A 27,485-nucleotide genomic window follows, 5' to 3' on the forward strand; every position below is an offset into this window, starting at 1 on the left:
GCAGTAGTGGTAGTAGTAGTAGTAGTAGCAGCAGCAGTAGTAGCAGTAGTAGTAGTAGTAGTAGTAGTAGCAGCAGTAGTAGCAGTAGTAGTAGTAGTAGCAGCAGTGATAGTAGTAGTAGTAGTAGTAGCAGCAGTAGTAGTAATAGTAGTAGTAGTAGTAGCAGCAGCAGCAGTAGTAGTAGAAGTAGTATGGTGCGTTTAGACAGAGAGATTTATCTGTCAGATATTTTAAGCCAAAGCTAGGAATGGATGTGAAAAGAGGAAAAATCTCAGTTTTTCCTTTATGACCTGTTCTGTTTATAGTCTTTTCCTTGCTTTGGCTTCAAAAATCTGTCAGATAATCTGTCTGTGTAAACGCACCATTACTACTACTACTATTATTATTGCTATTTGATCTTTTATCATTCCTCTCAGTGATTTATTAGATCCTGATGGCTGTATGGACTTGCACTTGCTGGGATAAGCTGTGACACGCTCAGCTCCTCTCCCTTGTTTTATCACAGTGAGAAACAAGTTCTGTCACGGAAATAAAAATACTTTTCAACTCTCCTTTTTTTTGTCCCAATCAGCACAGAGTGACGCAATCATGTATGATAGCTGGAAGCTGCTCCTCACATACACATGCACACTCGCTCGAGACATTCTAAGTGGGAAGGGGGGGGGCTGGTACTAAAGCCCTCTAGTGGAGGCTTATCTCCCCAAGAACACAAGCACCTTACAGCTATGGTCACACTACGTAAAAGTACAGCGATGGCAACAACGACCGTACTTAATGCAGTGTGAAACATTGCCTCTTGTTCTATGGGATCCCAGCCGGAGCGTATACACAACGTATATGCTCCGGCCGGGATCCCACGCCGAGCCGCAAAGAACTGACATGTCAGTTTTCTGTGGCCACAATTCAGTGAATTGCGGCTGTAGGAAACCCTGTCAGTTCACACAATGAAGCGAGCGGCTCCGGCCGCTTGCTTCATCGTGCGCTATGGGGAGTTCTGATGCAGGCGCGCGCTCATGCGCCCGCATCAGAACACTACAGCCATAAAGATCATGCAGTACCGGCCGGGATGATCTTGGCAGAGACCGGCCGTTCCATGACCCGGCCGGTCATTTACAGAGTGTGAGCATAGCCTAAATCCAACAGGTCTGACCTTTCTTTACTGACCCACCTAAAGATTTTAAGGGATAGTCAGGAGGCCACGATATACATCAGATAACTGCCAATTCCACCAAAATCATAAGGTCTCTACACCTTCAAATTTAGGGTCCATTTACACAGAAAGATTATCTGCCAAAGATTTGAAGCCAAAACCAGGAACAGACTATAAACAGGGAACAGGTCATGAAGAAAAACCTGAGATTTCGCCTCTTTTCAAATCCAGTCCTGGCTTTCGCTTCAAATCTTTGGCAGATAATCTGTCAGATAATCTTTCTGGGTAAATGGACCCTTATGCTGGGTTTACACGGAGCGATAATTCGCCCGATCGAACGATTAACGATTTCTAAGTAACGATTTTTTTTTATAACAATCAGCGTTTAGATGGAACGATATATCGTACAGAAAATTTGTTTTCCGATCGTTTTCCGATCGCTTAAGCCTATCTCGCACATAGGAAAAATCAGTGAACGGCTGCTTACACGGAACGATCGGCGAATTTTTTGCGAACGGCGAACGACGATTTAAGAACCTGTTAAAAGATCAAAATGAACGATTTACCGATCGTTTGCCGCGTTTACAAGTACGATTATCGTTCGAATTTGATCGCTATCGTGCAAATTTGCACGATAATCGCTCCGTGTAAACCCAGCATTATGGTGCGTTTACACAGGCAGATTTATCTGACAGATTTTTTAAGCCAAAACCAGGAATGGATTTGAAAAAAGGAGAAATCTCCGTCTTTCCTTTATGACCCATTCCCTGTTTATGGTCTGTTCCTGGCTTTGTCTTCAAAAATCTGTCAGATAAATCTGCCTATGTAAACGCACCATTAGGGTCCTATTTGACAAAGTGATTAACGATTGACAATTAACGATAAATTATCGCAAACTAGAGCTACCTGAAATCGTTCCCCATATTACACAGAACGATAAATGTAAGTTGCGATGGCTACTACGATCATTCATCCATCTTATCCCAGCAAATGAACAACGATGTGGAATTACACTGAACAATTAACAATGATTTTAGGTTCAGCTCAAAAGATGCGATCAGTGACACATGAACGATTTTTCGATTGCTGCCTGTATTAACACAAAACGATTATAGTTTAAATTGGAACAGTATAACGATTTTTCACACGATAATCGTCCCGTGTAATAGGGCCCTTAGGTTTCCAATGAAGAAGTGCATGCGCCCCTGGATGTGCAGGACAAAGGTACAAAATAGCTGAAAAAAGCTGTACAAAAAGCTGAGTTCCAGCACAGTTTCTCCCATAAACCCAGTCATCTTTAATCCAAGCTCTTCTTAAAGGGGTAGTGCGGTGTAAGATATTTTTTCAACTAAATAACACACATTACAGAGTTATACAACACTGTAATGTGTGTTATTTAAGTGAATGGTCCCCTTCCCCATGTCCCCCCTGGCCGTGGACCCAGAAGTGTGATAGAGTATATTTACGGAATCACTGTCGACCCCGGCCGCCATCTTGGGACGAGCACGTCATATTCAGGAGGCCGGCCTGACTGCTCCGGCCCTCCCTCATGCCGGCCTCCCTCCAGTGCATCATCAGCTGCGATTGGCTGAGCATATCAGAGCTAAGCAATAGCAACCGAGTAGCTGATGACGCACTGGAGGGGGGCCGGAGCAGTCAGGCCGGCCTCCTGAAGATGACGTGATCGGCCGAAGATGGCGGCCGGGGTCGACAGTGATTCTGTAAGTATACTCTATCACACTTCTGGGTCCACAGCCGGGGGAGGGGGGAACACGGGGAAGGGGGACATTCACTTATTTAACATACATTACAATGTTGTAAAATGTAATGTTTGTTATTTAGTGAAAAAATGTCTTACACCGCACTACCCCTTTAAAATACATCTAGGGTGGCGTTCTGCGATCTGTTAAGACAATTATGTCTTCATCACTTTATCTATTTAGTAGATGGATTGCTCTAAATTCTGGATGGCCAAAAATGCTAAATTTAGACAATTTGTTGCAGAGTCTTAAAATCATATTGTCACCCCCTTTCCTTATAAGCAGTTCTAAGCACCATTCTTAAGCTTATATTGTGGACATTTCATATCTTACCATATAAAGCATTTCTTTGTGGTCTCTCACTTCAAAAATGTATGTTATTGTTGGTGGACAGTGCCATAGGGGCGGGGCCTGACGGCCATGGAAGGCCGTATTTCCACTCACATCATTGTGTCCTCTCTGCGACGCCATTGCTGTCTAGGCCACCCCCTCTGCATCCATTGGAATTGGCAGACCTAGAGGGGGCAGAGCCTAGGCCGTGGGGGGGTGGGGGGGAAGAGATGGGGTTCTAGAGCCGTTAAGCTCCTCCCCTGCGGCACTGTCCACTAACATAAGGTAGAGACCACTAAGAAGTCCTTTATACAGTAAGATATGAAATGTCCCCAATATAAGCATAAGAATGGTGCTGAAAACCTGGAAAGGGGGTGACAATAATCACTTTAAGATGACATGAACAAGCATGAGACTAAACCAATGCCGAAAAGTTCATCTGTAATATTGAATTTCTCCAGCAGTAGTTGGTAGAACAGACTAGACCACATATCCCAACAGAGATAAGCAATTTGTTGAAAATTACAGGTTAGTCAGGATTTTTGGAAAAATTGTGCTTCACACCTTTAGTTAATATGTTGGAACACTGAGCTGACAGGGAAAATGGACAAAAACCTGACAATTTGCTGGCGGGAACATGTTAGTATATATAAGAGCTGTCTTTGTTGCAAACAATGTGATAATCCTCTGAGTTTCATCATGTTTTCTCAAACCTGGGCAGAGTAGTTACATGAATGGGCAATGTACTGCATGTGCTCAGTGCCACACCCGGCCTAAAATACTGGGGCCAAAAGCAAGTGCAAATAACAAGTCCTCCATTATGAAAGACGCAGTGAGTCACACCCTTAAGGCTATTTTTCCACTGAACGATTATCGGTCATATTCAGCCGTTATGGAAAATAATCGTCCTGTGGAATAGAAGGCGACGATTAGCCGACATCGTACATTTCAGCTGATCGTTGCAGTTGTTAGTCTTTCAACCATGTTGAAAAACAAACGACTGGGATAGCAGCGATCTGTCGCTCCGTGGAATAGAAGTGGCGGTAGCAGACCATCACTATCCTCTACGGGCTGCCCGTACGATCTAGCGATCACCCGGGCAGCCCCCCCGCGGCCCCTCCCGAACTCACCCGCTCGCTGCCGCTGTGTGTAATAGCGGTGGCAGCAAGCGGGGAACAAGGAGCAAATGAGCGCTGACAGCGCATGATTGCTCCTCACAGTCAGCCCATGGAGTAGGGCCTTTAGGCTATGTTCTGAGACCAGCCGTTTCGGGACCCTGCCGGGTTACAGAACGGCCGGTCTTATTAAAGATCATCCCGGTCTTATTAAAGATCTTTAGCCCCGCAGAGTTCTGATGCGGGCGCATTCCGAATTCCCCAATGCACACAATGGAGCATGCGGCCGGAGCCGCGTGCTTCATTGTGTGAACTGACTGGGTTTTCTGTGCCCGCTATTCAATAAATAGCTGCCACAGAAAACTGAGATGTCAGTTGTTTGCGGCGCCGCTAGAGATCCTAGAGTATACGCTCCGGCCAGGATTCCTTAGACGGCAAGGTAATGTATATTTTCGTATTAATCACGGCTGTTGTTGCAATCGGCAACCACGGCCATACTTTTACGAAAATATACGTTGTGTGAACATGGCCTTACGGTGTATAAGGGTCCTATTAGACAAATTGATTTTTAATTATCAACGATAAACGATCACAAACGAGATTATCATTAACCCTAATTATTTTAGGGTCAAATCTAAATCAACAATCAACGACACACAAATGATTATTTGATTGTTGGCTGCAATTAGGGTCCATTTACACACAAAGATTATCTGCCAAAAATTTGAAGTCAAAGCCAGGAATGGATTTGAAAAGAGGAGAAATCTCAGGCTTTCCTTTATGACCTGAACTCTGTTTATAGTCCATTCCTGGCTTTGGCTTCAAATATTTGGCAGATAATCTGTCAGATTATCTTTCTGCGTAAATGGACCCTTACACTGGACGATTATCATTTAAATTTGAATTATATAACAATTTCCTGCACATGTAATAGGGCAGTCACTCACTAGTCTACCTCAAAATGCAAAGCATGGGGGAGATTTATCAAACTGGTGTAAAGTAGAGCTGGCTCGGTTGCCCCTAGCAACCAATCAGATTCCACTTTTCATTCCTCAAAGCCCCCCCTCCCCCCCCAATGATCATGCATTGATGGCCTATCCAGTAAATTTCTCTACATTTTGACATTTCTAGCGATAGCTATGTGTCCGGCATTACACACAGAGGATGTAACCCTTTCTATGTCTGTGATTTGTTGCAGCCGGTCCCTTATACCACTATTATCGCTGGAGGGCTGCGTGTGGGGATGGTCGTGTGCGTCCAGGCCAAGCTTCCCAGTAACTATAACAGGTACGTGGTTTAAGCATCAGTACAAAGTATTATTCCAGCTATATTCTCTGCTACAGTGGAGTCCAGAGTCACTAATTCTGTATATCTGGAGGCTGGGCCCTCAGAATAATGTCCTCTGGTTGGTCCACCTTAGTCCAACTGTAAAGGAGGCAAACCGGCCAGCATCTATATCACCAATAGGGGTCAGCATAAAAAAAGGGATATAGTGTTAGCTGTTCCGCTCCTTGCTATATACATCCTTAAGGGATTATATACCTTCAGCAAACAGGTAATTAATTAAGTGGAGGGAGACTGACCTCTTCCATCGTCTATGGACCAGACTCCTCCAATAGACTGTACTGAGCTCTCTGATATTGTTAGGAACTCTCCATAGACTCTTTGTTTTCTTACCTACAAACCCTTTGTTCTCTTCATTTGGACTGTATACTTACCATTGCCATGCCATTCTGTCATATATGATACTGGAAAAACCTGTAATAAAATATTGTTAAAAAAATAATCTAATGCAGCTAATCAGCATTCAAAGAGAAAAAGAGGTTAGAGGTGCCTCAATGCACCCACAAACACGAGGACTCTTTGCCAATACTGATTTGGCCCCTTTAAGGAGTTTTTATCCTAACAATAGGTTTATAACAATGTATTCTGCTGATGAGAACCTGTGTGGGAACCTAGAACCAAGTATTCAATTTCCCTGCAGTGCCCCCACAGGGGAAGTGAAGCATTACACTTTGTCCATTGAAACTGAAAGCTACCCAGGGGCGTTTTTTTTTTGTAGGTGCTCTTTTTTCTAGCCATAGATGAAGGTCCTGGGCAGGCACATTATAGGGAAATGGGCTTTAAACCTGACAAACCCTTTAAATCTAGACCCTTTAAAGGCTTTCGATATGTCTAAAGATGAAGTCCAGGAGCAGTACAGACAGACAAAAGCAACAGAAACTAGGGTTAGCCTTCCTCTGAAGTTAACCTCCCTAGTGTGCCTATGTTTTAAGGCATTACTCTTCTATTTGTGGTTGGTGAAGGTGGGCCATCAACTTTGCTACCGGCCAGGAGGAGAGCTCGGACGTCGCTTTCCATATGAACGCTCGATATGATGGCCGTGACCGCTTCGTCTTCAACTCAAAACAAGCCGAAGTCTGGGGAGAGGAGGAAATGAAGCGAGACATGCCTTTTAAGTCTGGGAAAGTCTTCTTCGTCATGTTTGAAATTACTCGAAACAACTATCAGGTAAGATCATCACATCGAGAGTATGGATGTGAGAATGTTACCTGTCGGGAACCCGTCTATTGTATCCAATCCTATAGAAGAGAGACGTTTTATAGATGATAAATTCCATTTTCTCCATGTCTATAGTCGTCTTTATAGATGGATGATAGCTTTCTTTCTATAAGTGAAGTTGTTAATGTGTCCATTGGCTTGACCTCTGGAGCTGCCAGTCTTTGGCCAAAATCCAGTGGTCTTGGACAATGATTCCCAGACAAATAGTGATGGTTAGGTTGTCTCCATGAGTGTTATTGTATGCAGAGTCCCTATAAATCGGCAAGAAGGAGATGAGCTTAGTGTTTATACTCTAGCACCATGTTACTATAGAAAGTGGACAACAACTTATCTCCATCTCTACCAGTCAACCAGGAATATTTGATGGTGATATTTGATGATACAAAATTCTACCAAAATTTCCAGAGCAGATGACTATCAACTAATAGCTATGGACGATGTTATTATGTCATTGAGTGACACAGTCATCTAAATATACAGTTAATAGATTTCCAAAGAACAGCTATCCCGAGACTAAACCTGTTACGTCATCATTGCTCATTCTTGCATGTTCTTCTCTCTGCATTATTCAGGTGTTTGCAAATGGCGCTCCTTTCTACGAATTTGGACACCGAATTCCTTTGGAGAGAGTGCAATGGCTGCAGGTGGTGGGGGATATTACTATTCAGGAACTAAGCATTATTGGCAATGGACCAGGTGTAAAGGGCGTAAGTATCCACAAGAAATAGTAACTGACTTGTTATCATGGTGATAGTGTAAGGGCCCTATTACACGGAGCGATAATCAGCCAAATAAGGCCGATTTGGATGATTATTACTCTGTGTAATAGAGACAGTGAGCAGCCGATGGCAACGATCATCGGCTTTACTTAAGGCAGTTCTGTGCCATACCCAACACTGTGTGAACACTGTCCTATTCTGGGTCAACGATCATCGGCTCATGAACTGACAGGCCTCTCTGCCAATCAGTGGCCACAATGGTCCCATCGACTGATTGGCTGAGCAGCCTGTCAGTTCAGAGACTGGCTCTGAGGCTACAGCGGCAGCTCCGGGAAGCGAGCAGAGGGCAGAAGAACACCAGGGGGACTTATAAAGTGTAAATAAAATAAAATAATAAAAAAAAAACCTTCCCCCAAGTTTAAATCACTCCTGACATTGTTTGTTGGTCAGGAGTGGCTTGACACATGGAATGTAACACTTGTAGTCCATGACCTGGAGACGTCTGTATGTGGTGGCTTTTGAAGTACTGACTCCAACAGCAGTCCACTCTTTGTGCATCTCTCCCAAATTTTTGAATGTCATTTTCGTTACAATCCTGTTAAGACTGCGTTTCTCCCGGTTGCTTGTGCACCTTTTTCTACCACACTTTTTCCTTCCACTAAAACTTCCATTAATATGCTTTGATACAGCACTCTGAGAACAGCCAGTTTCTTTAGCAATGAACTTTTGTGCCTTACCCTCCTTGTGGAGTGTGTGAATGACTGCCTTCTGGACATCCGTCAAGTCAGCAGTCTTTCCCATGATTGTGTTGCATACTGAACCAGACTAAGGGACCTTTTATAACACTTAGGAAGCCACTGCAAGTGTTTTGGGTTAATTATTCTAATTTTCTGAAATTTTCTGAAACTACTGACTGTTTTTTCTTGGCTGTAATCCATAATCATCAACTTTAACAGAAAGAAACACTTGAAAAAGTTCACTCTGTATGTAATAACTCTATAGAATATATGAGGTCGCTTTTTGAATTCAATTACTGAAAAAAAAAAACTTTTTGTTGATATTATAATCTATTGCAAACCACTGTATATCTTACTGTGTGGAATTGTCCGATCTATAAAACTATAACAATACTGTTCCCGCACGGTGAACGGCATAAATGAAAAAAGGGGGAAAATTTATAAATTAAATATATATTAATAAATTAATTAAAATTAAAATTAATAAAAAGCGATAACATTTTTAATTGTACACCAATATAATACCAATAAAAACAATATGCAGCCCCGACCAGCCCTGTAGGTGAAAAAATAAAAGCAAGGAGGAACATTGCTTCAGTGTGACCTGGACTTCTCCATTGGGTATTGTATACAGACATGTGAGCCCACCCTTAATTTGTTTAGGGGTCTGCATTAAGGAAATAGCCTTTATGGGTCATAATAATCATATAAACAGTGAATGGATGATCTCCGTTCCTTCTCTTTTCTGCATATTAACCATTGTGTTTTCATTTCAGGGCCTGGTGTTGGCAGCTGCACAGTCTGATCTCTTGGTCAGTATAACTTGAGGCAATGTGTACGCTCATATGTGTTACTATTGCTTACTATTTACTTAGAATTTTTAAATATCAACCATAGCGACTGTCCATCTGAGGGAATTTATTATCGAAAGTATACAGTAATTCAATGTAAATATGTATAAATAATGGAGCAGCACATAGGAGACTGTTCCCCATTGAATAGAAGTAGATATGTGCTATACACCATATATAAGTTTATATGTGCTATACTCCAGGTCTTAGGTCTCATAGTGTCTCCTTTTTTACCCTCTGCAGCCGATGTTGGGACCCCCCATAGTAAATGCAGTAAGTACCAGTTTCTTCCAATTCTACCTATTAGACATTGTAAGAGTTCAGCATTATTCTCACCTCTGAATCTTATGAATATTTCCAGCCAGTTCCATTTTCGACAACCGTCAGAGGTGGGATGATCCCGAAACGCACCGCTGTTATAAAACTAATGACAAAATCAAAGGCCAAAAGGTGAGGAGCAAAGCTCTATACAATGTCCAAAACTGATCATGATTAAAGGGGTACTCCTGTGAATTAAAATAAAAAAAATTCTAATCAACTGGTGTCAGAAAGTTATATATATTTGGAATTTACTTCTATTTAAAAATCTCCAGTCTTCCAGTACTTATCAGCTGCTGTATGTCCTACAGGAAGTGGTATATTTTTTCCAGTCTGACACAGTGCTCTCTGCTGCCACCTCTGTCCATGTCAGGAACTGTCCAGAGCAGGAGAAGTTTTCTATGGAGATTTGCTACTGTTCTGGACAGTTCCTGACACGGACAGAGGTGGCAGCAGAGAGCACTGTGTCAGACTGGAAAGAATATACCACTTCCTGCAGGACATACAGCAGCTGATAAGTACTGGAGGAACTGAGATTTTTAAATAGAAGTAAATTACATACCTACAGTTGTGCTCAGTAGTTTACATATCCCGGCACAATTTTTGCTTTCTTGTCCTTTTTTCAGAGAATATAAATAAAACACCTAGGGGGGACATGTATCAACTGGCGTACATTGTTTTTTTGGTGAAAAGTGGCGATTTGCGCATGATTTTATTCGCAAAAGGGCGATTTGCGAATAAAATATTCGCAAATCGACACTTTCCGCCGGGTACGCCGGGGGGCGGGGAGAGGGTGTGAAGACGGCGGAACGGAGGGCGCGGACTCAGAGTCTGAGTTTGCGCGATTCACCATTCGTTCCGCCAAAAGATACGCCAAAAACCTACTCCAGTCCTCAGCTGGCGTAAGTTTTCGGCCGTGCGCACCGGAGCGCATGGGATTTATGTAGAGGCAGTCCCTCTCTACATAAATCCCCGTAGCGCCGGAGATGAAGGGACATTTTTAAGTCCGGCGTAAAAAACGTCAGACTTAATAAATGTCCCCCATACTACTTAATTTATTGTCACACTACTGTGTCTTCACTTTTTAAATCACAATGACAGCCAAAAACATTCAAATTACCCTGATTAAAAATTTACATACCCTGGTGGTATATAAACTTGTCGTCAGAAGAACGCCATTACTGTACAAATGCCACAAAGTATCTCGCCTACAATACTCCCGGCGGCACAGACAAGCCTCAAAACTTCTAGAACAAGGTCACTTTTGTGTTATCATTCAGATTCTCTGAAAAAAGGACAAGAAAACAAAAATTCTGCCGGGGCATGTAAACTATTGAGCACAACTGTATATGACTTTTTGACACCAGTTAATATGAAAGAAAATAATTTTCACCAGAAAGCCCCTTTAAGGGTAGCTTCACACGTACCATATCGCTGCGTTCTTATCGCCGCGTTTTTGGTGCGATTTTTACATGCGAGTTTTGATTTTCACATGAAAATCATGTGAAAATCAAAACGCGCATGTAAAAAACGCAGCGATAAAAACGCAGCGATACGGTACGTGTGAAGGCACCCTAAGGGTAACTTTTCTACTAGATTTGAAACTCACTGATAAATATAATCTATTAACCTTTTTGTTTTTTTACTTTTCCAGCTTCGCCATTAATTTTAAAGTTGGATTCAACAATGATATTGCTCTTCACATCAACCCTCGTCTTCACAAGAAAACCTTGGCCAGGAACAGCTTTATAAATGGCACCTGGGGAGAGGAAGAGACTGCGGTGGGGAACAATCCCTTCAAGGAAGGAGAGTTCTTTGATGTGAGTCACTGGAAAATCAAAGTGGATGTAGATAGAAGCTAATTCCCCCATAATGCTGTGCACTAGGGAACATTGAGTTCTATGGGATCAGCTAAGATGTGTCTGTCAATGATAACTGGTCCTGCGTCTCTTACCTATTGGGACACATCCATATATGAAACTTGCATTTTCCTCAACTTTTTCAGTAGTTTTAACTTTTCGTTACCTTTAGTAATTTCTTTAGGGCTCCTGGTGCAAAAGTTCAGCTTTGTAGTCCAGGGCAATGAGTGAACTAATAGTAGAATAATGTAAGACTCCCCGATGGTCTATGGCTGTGTACGTATTACATATGGCAGTCAAGGTCAATAAAGCAGTTAAAGGGGTTGTCCAGCGAAAATCTTTTTCTTTCCAAATAAACTGGTTTTAGAAAGTTATATAGATTTGTAATTTACTTCCATTTAAAAATCCTAAGTCTTCCAGTACTTATCAACTGCTGTATGTCCTGCAGGAAGTGTCTTTTTTTTCCAATCTCCAGTGCTCTCTGCTGCCACCTCTGTCCATGGCAGGAACTGCCTAGATCAGGAGAGGTTTTCTATGGGGATTTGCTACTGCTTTGGACAGTTCCTGACATGGACAAAGGTGGCAGCAGAGAGCACTGTGTCAGACTGGAGAGAATACACCACTTCCTGCAGGACATACAGCACCTGATAAGTACTGGAAGACTGGAGATGTTTAAATAGAAGTAAATTATAAATCTATATAACCTTTTGACCCCAGTTGATTTAATTATTATTATTTTTTTTTGCTGTATAACCACTGTATATAGGCCTCTATCTGACATCTGAATGATTTGGCCCTGTCCGGAGCTCCATCTATAATATTAATGGTTTTCCCCATTTCTTCCAGATTTCTGTCCGCGGTGGAGAGAAGTGCTTTAAGGTCTACGTGAATGGCAGTCACTGCTTCGACTACGCTCATCGCATCTGGAACTTTCAGCAGGTGGATAAGATAGACGTGGATGGCGATGTTAACATTGTGTATGTGTTTGTCTAAGGAAATCTCCGGCCGCCATTTATAACCCTATGAACATATCAATGATTCTTTACAAAATGTATCAGCAACAACATGACCGTAATAAAAACATCACTTTTATATAAATCCATAAACCAACATTTCCTTTTGTTGTCTATTAGAGTTTAGGGGCTGTATAATGAAACAATCTCAGCAATCAGGGGAAGCTTGTCATATGAAGTGTCAGGGCCGGCTTCAAGTTTCTGCGAGCCCTCGAGCGACAGAGCCTCAGCGGACCCCTCATCTATCCACTATGCACCCATCATCCACACACTATACACCGTCACTTGAGAAACCACTAACATACACAAATATTACTGACACTAACACTGACTGACACTGCATGACACTGACACACAGTACTAACAGATCAGTCTTTTCCCTCTTCCTCTCTCTGGGGCTGCTCTTTACACTGTAAGGTTGAGGGCCTGCGGGTCATGTGATCAGGTCCTTCACATGTCCTTTTCTCTCTCTCTGCAGGTCCTGCCCCATCTCCTGTTGCCTTTTGTGAGGGGCCTATTCCATGGAACGATAATAGGCCGAATCGGCCCGATTCGGCTGATTGTCGCTCTGTGGAATAGAGACAGCGATCAGCCGATGATCGTATCATCAGCTGATCGTTTATTTATGTGACAACCTAAAATTATCGGGCACCGACCGCGCATCGCTACGTGGAATAGTGGTGCACGGCCGACTACCGATAATTTAAAAACATCATACATTACCTAACCATGCTCCAAGTCTTCTTCTGCGCTCCTTCTCCCCGGGTTCCGGTGCGCAGCAGCAGCTTCGAAACTGCTGCTGCGCACAGGACCCGGGGAGAAGGAGCGCAGGAGATGACCTGGAGCGTCGTTAGGTAAAGTATGGTTTTTAAGGGCTGTGAGGACATTGGTAACGATGTCCCTGCAGCCCTCACTAAACGATTATCGGGCCGTGGAATAAGCCCAGTAAACGAGCCCCGATCTAGCAGATTGGCGCTCGTTTACATTGTTAATCAGGTCCCCATCGGCCCGTGGAATAGGACCCTTACTCTTCCAACTCACATTCTGGGTACTATATGTCAATTGAGCGTTCTTTTCATGTGATTCCCCAAGCAGGACTATAGAATTGCTTCTTGGACACCATAAAAAACTACAGTGCCACAGAAGTAGGTATAGGGATCCACTGGGTTAGGTGATGTCAGCTAACATACTAGGCACCATTTACTGTTAGAAAGCTGTCCCAGGCTTGGGAGGGTCTGCCCTGGTGGCAAATTCTGCTTTCGTCTATGTTCACACAACATATATTTTATGACAAGAAAGTCCGTTGTTTGTAATTAAATTGATGAAATCAATGCAAGCAACGGCAGTTTTTCACACAATGTATTGAACAACAATCGTAGTTTGGTACGGCCATGGAAATAATTGACATGTCAATTATCTCCGTCCGTTGTACATTGAAATCAATACAATTTTGAGTGCAACAACGGCCATTGTTTGACACTCACTACAGCACCCATTGTTTTTGAGTGCCAAACTGTATAGCTTTACAGTCAGGGGCGTAACTACCACTACGGGGCCCTCATGGCCTGCTTCTGCAATACACTGGGCCCCCTGAGCTGTAATCATTTGCAGAACCAGGTGGCCGAGCAGGTTCTGCAAATATCCCTTTAACTGCAAGCACTCCTGACCACCGCTTTCATTTATGCAGTTTTGACTACACTTGACGGCTTAGTAGTCAGTCAGTGGGGGCCCAATCAAAAGTTTTCTATAGGGCCCAGCCATTTCTAGTTATGCCCCTGCTTACAGTGCACCTGAGTACCTGAGTTATATAAAATAGCTGGAGAAAGAAATATAGAAAATCAAATAAAAAATATAAAGATTAGTGATGAGCAAGTACTAAAATGCTCAGGTGCCCATGCTCGAGACGAATATTTCCCGATACTCGAGTGCTCGTTTCGATTAGCGAACCCCATTGAAGTCAATGGGAAACTCGAGCATTTTTGCAGGGGACCCAAGTTCGGTAGAGGGAAGGTTGTGTGAAAACCTGTCAACCTCAGAAAATGATGGAAACATCACAGAAATGGACAGGAAACAGCAGGGGCAGCATGTATGGATGCCTCTGAGTCTGCCTAATCGCACCATTATGTCAAATTCTGGGCAACAGCCTGGTTAAAACAGATGTAGGCATGTGGACCACCCAAAAACTTAGCCTGACACAGCATGGCAGTGAGAACACAGTAAAGCATTAAAACAGAGTTTGCATATGAAGCACCCCAAAATTTAGCTTGACACAGCATGGCATTGAAAACACAGGGAACCAATAAAACAGAGGTAGCATATGAAGCACCTCAAAAACTTAGCCTTACACAGCATGGCGGTGAGAACATAGTGAACCATTAAAACAGAGGTAGCATATGAAGCACCCCAAAATTTAGCCTGACACAGCATGGCATTGAGAACACAGGGAACCATTAAAACAGAGGTAGCATTTGAAACACCCCCAAAATTTAGCGTAACACAGCATGGCGGTGAGAACACAGGGAACCATTAAAACAGAGTTAGCATATGAACCACCCCAAAATTTAGCTTGACACAGCATGGCGGTGAGAACACAGGAAAGCGTTAAAACAGAGGCAGCATATGAAGCACCTCAAAAACTTAGCCTTACACAGCATGGCGGTGAGAATATAGTGAACCATTAAAACAGAGGTAGCATATGAAGCACCCCAAAATTTAGCCTGACACAGCATGGCATTGAGAACACAGGGTACCATTAAAACAGAGTTAGTATATGAAGCACCCCAAAATTTAGCCTGGCACAGCATGGTGTTGAGAACACAGGGAACCATTAAAACAGAGGTAGCATTTGAAGCACCCCAAAAACTTAGCGTAACAGCATGGCGGTGAGAACACAGGGAACCATTAAAACAGAGTTAGCATATGAACCACCCCAAAATTTAGCCTGACACAGCATGGCGGTGAGAACACAGTGAACCATTAAAACAGAGGTAGCATATGAAGCACCCCAAAATTTAGCCTGACACAGCATGGCGGTGAGAAAACAGTGAACCATTAAAACAGACGTAGCATATGAACCACCCAAAAACTTAGCCTGACACAGCATGGCGGTGAGAACACATGGAACCGTTAAAACAGAGGTAGCATATGAACCACCCCAAGATTTAGCCTGACACAGCATGGCGGTGAGAACACAGCGAACCATTAAAACAGAGGTAGCATATAAACCACCCAAAAACTTAGTCTGACACAGCATGGCGGTGATGACAGAGTGACTAAGGTAGAAGCGGTAGCAGGTGAGCCTCCCAAAAAGTATGCAACACACAGCATGGCAGTGATGACAGAGTGACCAAGGTGGAAGCGGTAGTAGGTGAGCCTCCCAAAAATTATGCCACACACAACATGGCGGTGATGAAAGAGTGACTAAGGTAGAAGCGGTAGCAGGTGAGCCTCCCAAAAATTATGCCACACACAGCATGGCAGAAGAAGAATTGGCTGTTGGCTGAGAATTGAAGGAGGAGGAGGAAGAGGAGGAAGAGGAGGAGAGGAGATACCAAGAATCTTCATGTTGAGCTGCTTTCCCAGGGTGGACAGTTGAATTCAGGTGAAATCCAGGCTTTCCTCATTTTTATAAACGTCAGCCTGTCAGCGCTGTCAGTTGACAGGCGGGTGTGCTTATCCGTGATTATGGCACCAGCTGCACTGAAGACCCGCTCTGACAACACGCTAGCGGCAGGGCAGCCCAGCACCTCCAAGGCATGAAGCGACAGTTCGGGCCACGTATCCGGCTTTGCAACCCAGTAGTTGTATGTAGCAGAGTGATCGGGAAGGACGTTGGTATAGTCAGCAAGGTACTCCCTCACCATCTTTCTGAAAGCCTCCCCCCTACTCTGTCTAGACTGGGAACGGTTGACATAGTCTTGCTGGGGTGCCATGAAACTGTCAAAAGGCCTTGGAGAGTGTTCCCCTGCCCCTTGACAAGCTGCCTGCTCCCCCCTCCTCTCCCCCGCTTGGACCACAGAACTACGTTCTCTGGTGCTAGTGGTGTCAGATGGGAAGTACATTTTGAGCTTCTGCATCAGGGCCTGTTGATATTGACTCACTCTCATACTGCGTTCCTCGGTAGGAATGAGAGTGGAAAAGTTCTGTTTGTACCGAGGGTCAATAAGGGTGAACACCCAGCAATTGGTGTTGTCAAAAATAAATTTAACCCAAGGGTCACCTGGGAAGGAGCAGCAGGGATCGGGCAAGACTTTAAAGCTCCACAGCCTGATGAGCAGAGATCCCAATAGGAACAAAGCTCTTTGTTCCTACTGTACATTTGCTCATCTCAACTGGTCATCAACGAAGTCCAACAAATCCTCTGGATACTGATATCTCAAAAACAAAAGGGGAGACACAAGGGCGTGGCCTGGTTATGGCGGCAGCAGCACCGTGTAGAGGCTCCGCTCTGCCTCCGGTCTCCTCCGCGCCCGACAGCTAGTAGCCGACAGCAGTCCTTGATGCCGGGTAACGCTCCCCGACAGCCCCCTCCACCGGCAGAGTCGACCCCGGGACGTACAAGAAGCGGTATCCGCCGCTTTTTCACAGCGGCTGCACCGACTAGCTCCCGTCCCACGCAGCACAAGATGGCGACCCGCAGCTCACAGACGGCGCCTCAGACACCACAGGCGCAGCAGCGCGCAGCCCCTTCTGCACCCGGGCTGTCCCAGGACTTCCCTCAGCTTCTTTGTGATCTGGGGACACAGGTACTGTCTCATGACCCCCCAGAGGGGCACAGTAGCATATCCGGCACTGATATGCAGGCCCTGCACTCCCAAATGGCGGCTATCCAGTTGCTTACTGACCTGTCACGAGTCACGCTGGCGAAACGACGAGCCTTGCGGCCCCTCCTGGGCATCCTGAGAGAGAAGAACATCCCTTACTCGTGGGGCTACCCTTTTCAACTCCAAGTCCGCCAGGGCAACCGGGCATTCCATCTGCGCTCTCCGGCTGACTTGCCTGCCTTCCTGGACGCCCTGGATCTCCCGCCGGTCTCCATATCGGAGTGGCCCTAACTGCCTCCGCTCCAGCCGCAGGCGTCAAGAGGGCCCAGCACTGCCTCCAGGCCATCCCGTTCCCGTAGATGGTGCCGCCGTACACCTGAACATCTCCGTTCTGAGTCATAAGGAACTGGTCGCCTCTGGTGCCCACGCAGCTATATCTTAGCCCTATCATCATCTCTCGGTTTGGAGTACACCACAATTTCTTAAGATGTCTGGGGCGCTACTTATTGCTTAAAAGACCCTGTTGTTGCCTTTTGTCCCCCTGCTGCCTACTGTACACGGGACATGAGTTCTGTTATAGTGTTTTCCATATTGTTCCATCTGTGCCATATGATTTACGGGGTCCGGGTGGTGGTAGTCGGGGGCCTCACTGCATATTTGCCTTATCGCCTGGGCGCAAACATGTAAAGGTGTAACTTACTGCAGGGTACACGGGCAGCCATAGAATGCATGCTCCTCCCTCCTTTTCCCTCTCTCCTCCCCCTTCTCTCCTCCCCCCTCTCTCCTTCCCCTTCTTACCTCCTACTTTCTCCACCCCTTCTCCCCTCCCCCTTATTTCCTCCCCCTTTTCTCCTCCCTCTTCTCTCCCCCTCTTCCCCCCCTTCTCATCAACACAGATGTTAAATTTTTCTCCAAACTTATAGCTAATAGACTGGGTCCCTCTCTGCCGGGGATTATTCACACAGATCAGGTGGGCTTCGTCCCTCATAGAGAGGCTAGGGACAATTTGAACAAAACCCTGCTTTTGGTCTCTCATGCGAGGAGGTCTGGTGCACCCACATGTCTGATATCGGTCAATGCTGAAAAAGTGTTTGATCGGGTGCACTGGACCTTCTTGCATTCCACCTTACGGCAGATCGGACTGGGAGACGGGATGCGTGGGAGGATTGCTGCGCTTTACGACAGTCCTACGGCCAGGTTGCGAGTCAATGGGGTTCTCTCCTCACCTCTACCGGTGACTAACGGTACACGTCAAGGGTGCCCTTTGTCACCGATGCTCTACGCCCTCGTGATGGAGCACCTAGCGGTGGCTCTGCGTGCTTCCCCTGACATATCAGGCCTTAAGCTCGGACGCTCCCATTACAAAATCGCACTTTATGCAGATGACTTGATGCTCTACGTCACCAACCCTAGGGTTACTTTCCCCGCGATCCTTAGTGAGCTTGAGCGGTATGGCCAGGTGAGCAATTTTAAGGCTAATTACGGTAAGACAGAGGTGCTAAATATATCTCTCCCGTCTAGCATGGTCTCTCACTTTAAAACCTCTTTCTCCTTCGGGTGGCAAACCCCGGCTATCAAATACCTGGGAGTTTGGATTACAGCTGACTTGCCCGCTCTGTTTTCCCTGAACTACACCGCCTTACTAGCCCGTACGAAATCAGACCTCACTGCGTATAACAGACCTCTTCTCTCCTGGTTCGGCAGAATACACGCCATTAAAATGGATATTCTGCCCCGCTTTTTGTACTTATTCCAAGCATTGCCCATACCCGTGTCGGTCTCTTTTTTTAATGAGCTTCAGTCCTTGCTGAGGAGATTTGTGTGGGGAGCGATAAGGCCTCGCCTTAAATATAAAACACTCACTAGGCCAAAACTGAATGGAGGCGCTGGCCTTCCTGACTTTTCCCTGTACTACAAGGCTGCGGTCCTCCTGAGGCTAGTAGACTGGCTTTACAATTCTGAAAGCAAACAATGGGTCAGGATAGAAAGTGAGCTCTCGCCCATTGCGTTACCATCACTTCCTTGGGTCTTTCCGATCAACCGTCCACACATGGAGACCTTTTCACACCTGACGGGCCATTTCCTTAGGGTGTGGGACAGGCTAATTGTCCAGTACGCTCTCTCCTACAGGTCTGGAATTATGAGCCCACTGTTTGACGATCCCGCATTCCCCCCGGCGTGTGGGAGGGAGTCGTTCCTGGGATGGGGGTCCTCTGGGGGTGCCAGGTTGGGCAAGATATTGGGATCCAATCCTACGCTCCCTCCCTTTGCTATCCTTCAAGCGACCTGCCCGGAGAGGACTCTATCGTGGCTGGAGTATAGCCAACTGAAGGCCTTCCAACGCAAAAAATTCCCCCAAGGTATCTTGGTGACCACCCCGACTGACCTGGAGTCCCTTCTGCTGGAGTCTTCTCCTCCAACTAAAACTATCTCACAGCTCTACCGCTTACTCCTAGACGCGGATGCGGGCTCTGAGCCGTCCTACATGCAGGCATGGGAAAGGGAACTTGGCGTGTCCTTTTCGGACTCTGACAAGCTGAAGATTTACACTCTGACACATAAAATGTCCATGGCTTGCCATGCGCAAGAAAAGAACTTTAAGATCCTGACTCGTTGGTACAGGTGTCCGCTGTTGCTACATCAATGCTACCCTGAGGCCTCGGACCTGTGTTGGCGCTGTGAGAGGGAAGTGGGTTCCATGCTCCACATTTGGTGGGATTGCCCTGTCCTGAAGCCCTTTTGGGACTCCGTCTTCACCATATACAAGCAGGTAACAGACAAGAGTATTGCTCCCTCCCCCGGACTCGCTCTTCTATCTCTGGTCCCCGGGACTTCCACTGCTGTCAAAAAAGGCCTATTGCGCCATTTCCTTATGGCTGCGCGAGCGGTCATCCCCAGACACTGGAAGTCGATGACCCCTCCGTCTGTCTCTGAGTGGGTTGCCAAACTGAATTTCCTTTACCGAATGGAAATTTTGACAGCGAAGGAACACGACCGGGGGAGCAAAGTCGAGAGGCTGTGGTCGGCTTGGGTTACCTATAGAAGCGGGCCACTCCTCGCCACCTAGCTTAATCTCCGGCTGCCCCGCTTGAGGTGTGTGACGCGGTGCCCTTTCTCTGTGTGTGCTGCCTTGTTCTTGGTGGAATACTCTCCAGCCGGCGGTTCCTTTTCTCTTGTTTCTTTCTATTTCCCTACTTTTTCTCACCTTTCTTTCTCTGCTCCTCACCAATTAACCGGTAATCATTCAAGTGGCCTCTCTGGGGCTCGCAGGTAGTTTCTCGTCCTTTACTCACTTTCTGGGGACGGGACGGGGTGCTCCTTATAATGAGTAAATGTTTTCTTTTGTTCCCACTCTTGTATCGATGTGTCCTTCATAAGAGATGTGGGGGTTGTAGCTGTTCCTGTGGTGCATCTGGGTGCCATAGGCCGCAACATGATAGCGGCAAGACTTTCAGAGCATTGGCTTACCGGCTGTTGGCTCCTGATGCTGTATTGCTTTTATACTTTTTCACGCTACAGCCCTTCCTTCCTTCAACGGACGTTATGCAAAGGACATTGCTCCTAGATTGACTAGCTTTGTTAAGTAGCATACTGACTGTTTTGGTCACTCTTTGATTCATTTTATACTGTATACCTCTTCCCGGGGTTGTTCCCGGTGTATGTTATTCTTCTTTATATAACTGAAAATCTAATAAAACTTTGATTTACAAAAAAAAGGTGAGGCACAAAAAAACAGACAGCAGCAGAACACCTATCATTTTGACAGGTATTCTGCACCTTACAAGTATGCAGCATATTTCCAGATGCTGTGTACAGTCTGGCACACAAGGGGTTAAGTGAGGATGCATTGCATCCACACTAACCCTCCTGGGGTCCGGACTGATCTCACACTACACCCATACCAGCAAGGAAGTGGAATACGTGCCCCATTCCTTGCTGGGATGGGTGCAGTGTGGGAGAAGGGGAAAGGTCCATACTCACCGCTGAGGTCTTCCTTCTTCACCAGAGCTCGACACACTGAGCTTGAAGTGTTCTGGGCTCTGGCTCTTCAAATCTGCCATCAGCCAATCAGTGGCTGAGGCGGGTCAGCTCTGCCAGTCAGCGGCTATAGCAGGGTCCCGTCTAACTCTTGGCCAATCCTCCCCAACAAAGGACAATATTGCCCAAAGGGGTTAAGTTAACCCCCTGGGGATCAGACTGTGGCTTTTCTGCCCAGAAAAGGGCCACTAAAAATGCCATACAAATAAGCTATGGCTTTTTTTTGTAGATCCTGTCCTATTTTCTTCCGGAATTCTGGACACTTTGCTGATGCTGGGGCAGGAGGCTGCACGGAGCATCGTGTGCAATGCCCCCGCCCATTCAGGGGGAGATGGTTTCAGTGCAGCGGACGCCAGACTGCAGCTGGGAGCAGACCACAGGGGACCAGACCCTGGAAGCGTGCAGACCACACCACTGTGCTGGTATGTATCAGGAAATCCTGAAGGCATTTCCTGATGGTTTTCTGGAGGTAAAAACAGATCAGGCCCCTTCACAAGTCCAGAAAATATGCTTGAATTTCTTATCAGGAAATCTGGGTGGATTTCCAGACCCATAGGGGTACATTAGTGACGAACACCTTTCAGGATTTTTTTTTTTTTGAGAAGTGTCTGTTCTGGAAAAGTGTTCAAGATTTTTTCTATCCTGTCCTATTTACATCAGGAATTCCGACCCAGATGCCCCAATAGAACTCTATTGGAGCGCCAGAATTCCTGACACTTTCCTGATACACATCAGGAAAGCGTCCAGAATTCTAGATTGGTTGAAAGCACCTCCAACCTGGGACCTCAGCAGTGCTGCCCAGCATACCCCCAGACGGACCTCAGCAGCAGTGGTTGAGCCGCACGCATATCCCCTGGGATCTTAGCAGCGCTGGCAGGCCCGCTGAAAGACCCCCCGGACCTCGCGAGCGATCACTGCAGAAGGAGGAGAAGATGCAATACAGTGCTGAACAGAAGAGGAGCCAAAGGAGGATCCTGGACACTGCCTAGAACTACGACCCCCACCGTGTCCTGCCAACAGTTCACAATGGGAGTTGTAGTTTTGCAGCCTGTTGCCATCCATTATACAAAACTACAACCCCCCATCATATCATATTGGTAGTTCTTAAGTTGTAGTTCTGCAACAGATTAGAAGATGAAAGTCCACATATTACCAAACTGCAGGGCATGATGTAGTTCTGCAACAAGGTTGGCTACAGGCGTCAGAACTACAACTCTCGCCAGGAACTGTTAGCAGGGCATGATGGGGGTTGTAGTTCTGCAACCACGATGGCTACAGGCTAAAAAAATATAACTCCCATCATGAACTGTCAGCAGGGCAAAATGGGGGTTGTAGTTCTGCAAACTGAATGGCCACAGGTTGGAAAACTACAACTCCCACCAAGAACTGTTAGCAAGACATGGTGGTGGTTGTAGTTCTATGGGTGTATTCTCACCTGTCCTGGTTTTTGCTCTGGCCTCCTGAAGATCACTGCTGCCCACCTCCTGGGGAACACTGTTACTAATTCTGAGGTCTGAGGGGGGGGGGGGGTTGTTGGTTGTTGCTGGCAGGGTACCACTGCTGCTCAGTTCCAGGTGGGAGTTGTAGTGAGGCAGGCACCACACTGCTGAGATCTGGAGGTGGGGTGGATTTCTGGTGCTCCCATAGACTTCTATGGGGCGTTGGTGCCAGAATTCCAGGCGAAAATAGGATAGGATCTATGAAATATTTCCAGAACGGACGCCCTTTAGGAAAAATCCGTATAAGTGTCTGTCACTAAAGTACCCCTAAGGGACCAAAAATCCGTCCGGATTTCCTGGATGTGTAAAGATGGCCTTACTGTTAGGAAATCCTGAAGGTTTGCTGAAGCCTGATTAGGATTTCCTGACAGTAACAACCGACAGTGTGACGGGGACCTTAGCTTTACAAGTGCCAAGTTCTAGTAGATATTTAAAGCAACCCTAGGAGCCAACTGGATGTTCTTCTCTGCTGCACGAGTTCAGCAATGTTCTGCCCCTTTACTTACTAGCAGCACCACTTGTTCCGCTGTCAGAAAAAAAGTGGAGGACCCAGTGAGCTCCTAAGGCTAATTTTAATATCTACTAAAACAGTCCTATCCTGGCACTTGCAAGGCTTCCACCGATACTTACTGTTACCAGACTCCCCCTCTCTTTGTACAGATGGTACGCCCTTCTCCTCGGCCTCTGCTCCAGAAATTACACGTATGGGGAGGAATAACAAACATGAGACCCCAAATAATTACTAGAAGGATTGTGCAGCCCCAAGTGACCTCAGACCAACCTCTGGCAGCTACTTTCTAGCATCACCACACACCCCTGATCCTGCAGACCATCGCATAACAGTGCACCCACACACCCCTGACCCTGCAGACCATCACATAACAGTGCACCCAAACACCCCTGACCTCGAAGAACATCACATAACAGTGCACCCACACACCCCTGACCCTGCAGACCATCACATAACAGTGCACCCACACACCCCTGACCTCGAAGAACATCACATAACAGTGCACCCACACACCCCTGACCCTGCAGAACATCTCATAACAGTGTACCCACACACCCCTGACCCTGCAGAACATCTCATAACAGTGTACCCACACACCCCTGACCCTGCAGAACATCACATAATAGTGCACCCACACACCCCTGACCCTGCAGAACATCTCATAACAGTGCACCCACACACCCCTGACCCTGCAGAACATCACATAACAGTGCACCCACACACCCCTGACCTTGCAGAACATCACATAACAGTGCACCCACACACCCCTGACCCTGCAGACCATCACATAACAGTGCACCCAAACACCCCTGACCTCGAAGAACATCACATAACAGTGCACCCACACACCCCTGACCCTGCAGACCATCACATAACAGTGCACCCACACACCCCTGACCTCGAAGAACATCACATAACAGTGCACCCACACACCCCTGACCCTGCAGAACATCTCATAACAGTGTACCCACACACCCCTGACCCTGCAGAACATCTCATAACAGTGTACCCACACACCCCTGACCCTGCAGAACATCACATAATAGTGCACCCACACACCCCTGACCCTGCAGAACATCTCATAACAGTGCACCCACACACCCCTGACCCTGCAGAACATCACATAACAGTGCACCCACACACCCCTGACCTTGCAGAACATCACATAACAGTGCACCCACACACCCCTCACACTGCAGAACATCTCATAACACTGCACCCACACACCCCTCACCCAGCAGAACATTACATAACAGTGCACTCTATGTGGCTTACCTCCTGATGATTGTATACACTGCACAAAAAGCCCGGGTAACCAGCTGCCTCATAGAAAGCCTAGCAGAGGAAGATAGCTCCTCCCACACACAGGGCCGTATTTACCACTAGGCACCCGTGGTCTAACACAATTCAGATCAGCCAATAACAGCAAAATTCAGCTTTCCGGGTCCTTGGTGAACTCAGTGACCCTGAAAGCAATGGCGATTGGTGCTGTCTGAGACAGCACCAATCTCCATTAGTGTCCTCCAAAAAGATGGCGTCGGTGCCACCCCCACGATTGCCGTGATTGGCCGGCCAATACCGGCTGGCCAATCATGGCAATAAATTTGTAAAAAAAAAGTTAGGAAGGTCGCTGAGGGGTGCAGAACAGGTGTGTGTGGTGTAGTGCACCATACTCACCTGATCCGGGCATCCGGAGCAAAGATCTGGCGGTCCCACGGCGTCCTCCCATCGTCTAACTTCGGCTCTCCATCGTCTATCTTCGGCTCTTCGGGCTCCCCCGTCGTCTATGTTCGGCTATCTTTGGCAGTTTCGCTCTACTGCCCCCTAGCGGCTGATCAGTGTATATTATGCGCCCTAACGTCGCTGAGTGCTGATTAGCATTGCACGTAAGTGCGCTGCTGATCAGCAACTTCTTCTTTTTGGCATATGGGTTGTTTCCCCCCTTTTCTTTTCTTTATCCTACAGCCACTGTCTGCTGTTAAGTAGCACACAGCAACTTCTGGCGTAGGTTTTTTTTTCTTACTGTTTAAAAAAAAAAAATTAAAAAAACACTACATTACACTACACTACATAAAATAAAATTTTACACTACACTACATTACACATTTACATACCCCATATACTAATCCCCTGATAAAGATGGCCCACAGGGTGTTTTCGGTGGAAGAGGCATACGCTCTTATTGCCTTATTGCCCTAATATTTAGCAGCCATAGTGACGTCCCGCACACAGGAGAACGGGAGACCCCAGAAGAAGTGCAGAGTGTGGCGTAACAGGGGGATCAGGAAGGACACCATTTTCCAGTGTGCCACCTGCCCTGATCCCCCCGGCCTCTGCATACTGGATCGCTTCAAGGCGCACCACACATCATTGGGTTACTACATTATCTAAATTCTCTTCCTTATTCCTATTTCAGGGGCCATTATGGAGTCAGGAAGGAATTTTTCCCCTGTGATGAGGCTACTGTCGTCTGCCTCACAAGGGTTTTTTGCCTTCCTCTGGATCAACACAGGTTGAATTTGATGGACACCTGTCATTTTCAACCTTATAAACCAATAATTGGCCTAATACCCCCAAATAAATTAAAATTGTCCCTTTTCCCCAACTAAATAGGTATAGCCGCCATTCCCATTAGAGACTTGCCATGTTGCATTTACAAAGCTCCTGTGCTTCCAGGACAGTGGAAACCCCCACAAGTGACCCCATTCTGCAAACTACACCCCTTAAGGAATCTAACAAGGGGGGCAGCGGGGATATGGACCCCTTGGTGACGGGCACAATTGTGCCGTGAAAATTTTAAAAATTGGATTTTTCATTTTCATAGCACATGTTTCATTTTCATAGCACATTCATAGCACATTTTCATAGCACATTTTCATTTTCATAGCACATGTGCCAGTCACCAGTGGGGTCCATATGCTCACTGCACCCCTTGTTAGATTCCTTGAGGGGTGTAGTTTCCAGAATGGGCTCACTTGTGGGGGGTTTCCAGTGTCTTGGCAGCACGAGGGCTCTGTAAATGCGACATGGCCCTTGAAATCCATTCCAGTGAAATCCAGCTTCCAAATTCCAATTGGTGCTCCTTCCCTTTCGAGGCCCGTCCTGCGCCCGCATGGCACTTTATGTCCACATGTGGGGACATATTTCAGTACTTGGGAGTAACTGGGCTACACGTTTTGTTTTTGTTTTTTTCTTTTATCCCCTTGAAAAATTAAATGCTAGAAAAGTGTTAGTGAAAAAACTTTCATTTTTCATTTTTCAGGCCACATTGTTATGAAAATCTGTGAAGCACCTGTGGGGTCCAAATGCTCATCGCACCCCTTGTTACACTCCTCGAGGGGTGTAGTTGGTGTCCCTGTAAATGGTGTCCCTTTAGGGGTGTTTTTTAGGTTTTGGCACCCCAGAGCCTCTGCCAACCTGAAGTGGTACAGTCAAAAATGACCAAATATAACGGAGGCGTTGAAATTCACTAGGCGCTCCTTTATATCTGAGGCTTGTGGTTCGCCAAATAGCACAATAGGGCCACATATGAGATATTACTATAAACCGCAGAAACGGGGCAATAAATATTGGGGTGCATTTCTCTGGTAATAGGTTTATAATTATGAAAGATATTGGATTACAACAAAATTTCTGCACAGAAAATTAAAATTTTCAATTTTCTTACACACTTAGCTTTTATTTCTGTGACTCACCTAAAGGGTTAACACGCTTTCTGGATGTGTTTTGCACAGTTTGGGGGGTTCAGTTTCTGAAATGGGGTGCTTTGTGGGGCTTCATAACATACAGTCCCCTCAAATACACTTCAAACATGAACTGGTCCCTTGAAAAATCAGATTTTGAAATTCTTGTGAAAATTTGGAAAAATGCTGCTAAACTTTGAAGTTTTCTATTGTCTTAAAAAATTGAAGGCAAGTTTAATAAATGCCGCCAACATAAAGCAGACATATTGCTAATGCTATTTAATATCTAATTTATGTGGCATAACTATTTCCCTTACAAGCAAAAAATGTCAAAGTTATAAAAATGCAATTTTTCACGTTGTTTGGGTTTTTTCATAAAGATAGGCTACAAGTATCGACTCCAATTTACCAGAACTATAAAGTACAATATGTCATGAGAAAACAATCTCAGAATCAGCCGGATAGGTAATAGCATCCCAAAGTTATTAATGGATAAAGTGACACTGGTCATATGTCTGAAATTTGGTCCGTACCTTAAGGCCATTTTGGGCTCCGTCCTTAAGAGGTTAAACTCTGA

At 45.9% G+C, this 27,485-nt stretch overlaps 2 protein-coding genes across 2 annotated transcripts in view; one reads left to right on the forward strand and one right to left on the reverse strand.

The window, feature by feature from the left end:
• LOC138765674 (galectin-4-like) overlaps positions 1-12,507 on the forward strand; it is a 23,799-nt gene extending 11,292 nt beyond the window's left edge. The window contains exons 3-10 of the mRNA XM_069942642.1: positions 5,554-5,642; positions 6,662-6,866; positions 7,490-7,624; positions 9,150-9,185; positions 9,468-9,497; positions 9,586-9,674; positions 11,197-11,362; positions 12,248-12,507. Coding sequence (XP_069798743.1) covers positions 5,554-5,642; positions 6,662-6,866; positions 7,490-7,624; positions 9,150-9,185; positions 9,468-9,497; positions 9,586-9,674; positions 11,197-11,362; positions 12,248-12,394 — 897 coding nt within the window. The 3' untranslated portion in view covers positions 12,395-12,507. The remainder of the gene's footprint in view (positions 1-5,553; positions 5,643-6,661; positions 6,867-7,489; positions 7,625-9,149; positions 9,186-9,467; positions 9,498-9,585; positions 9,675-11,196; positions 11,363-12,247) is intronic.
• Positions 12,508-20,368: 7,861 nt separating this feature from the next.
• LGALS7B (galectin 7B) overlaps positions 20,369-27,485 on the reverse strand; it is a 22,901-nt gene continuing 15,784 nt past the window's right edge. The window contains exon 5 of the mRNA XM_069944055.1: positions 20,369-20,473. Within this exon, the coding sequence (XP_069800156.1) occupies positions 20,369-20,473 (105 nt within the window). The remainder of the gene's footprint in view (positions 20,474-27,485) is intronic.

This window comes from Dendropsophus ebraccatus, chromosome 10, assembly GCF_027789765.1.
Source record: "Dendropsophus ebraccatus isolate aDenEbr1 chromosome 10, aDenEbr1.pat, whole genome shotgun sequence".
NCBI classification, from domain to species: domain Eukaryota; kingdom Metazoa; phylum Chordata; class Amphibia; order Anura; family Hylidae; genus Dendropsophus; species Dendropsophus ebraccatus.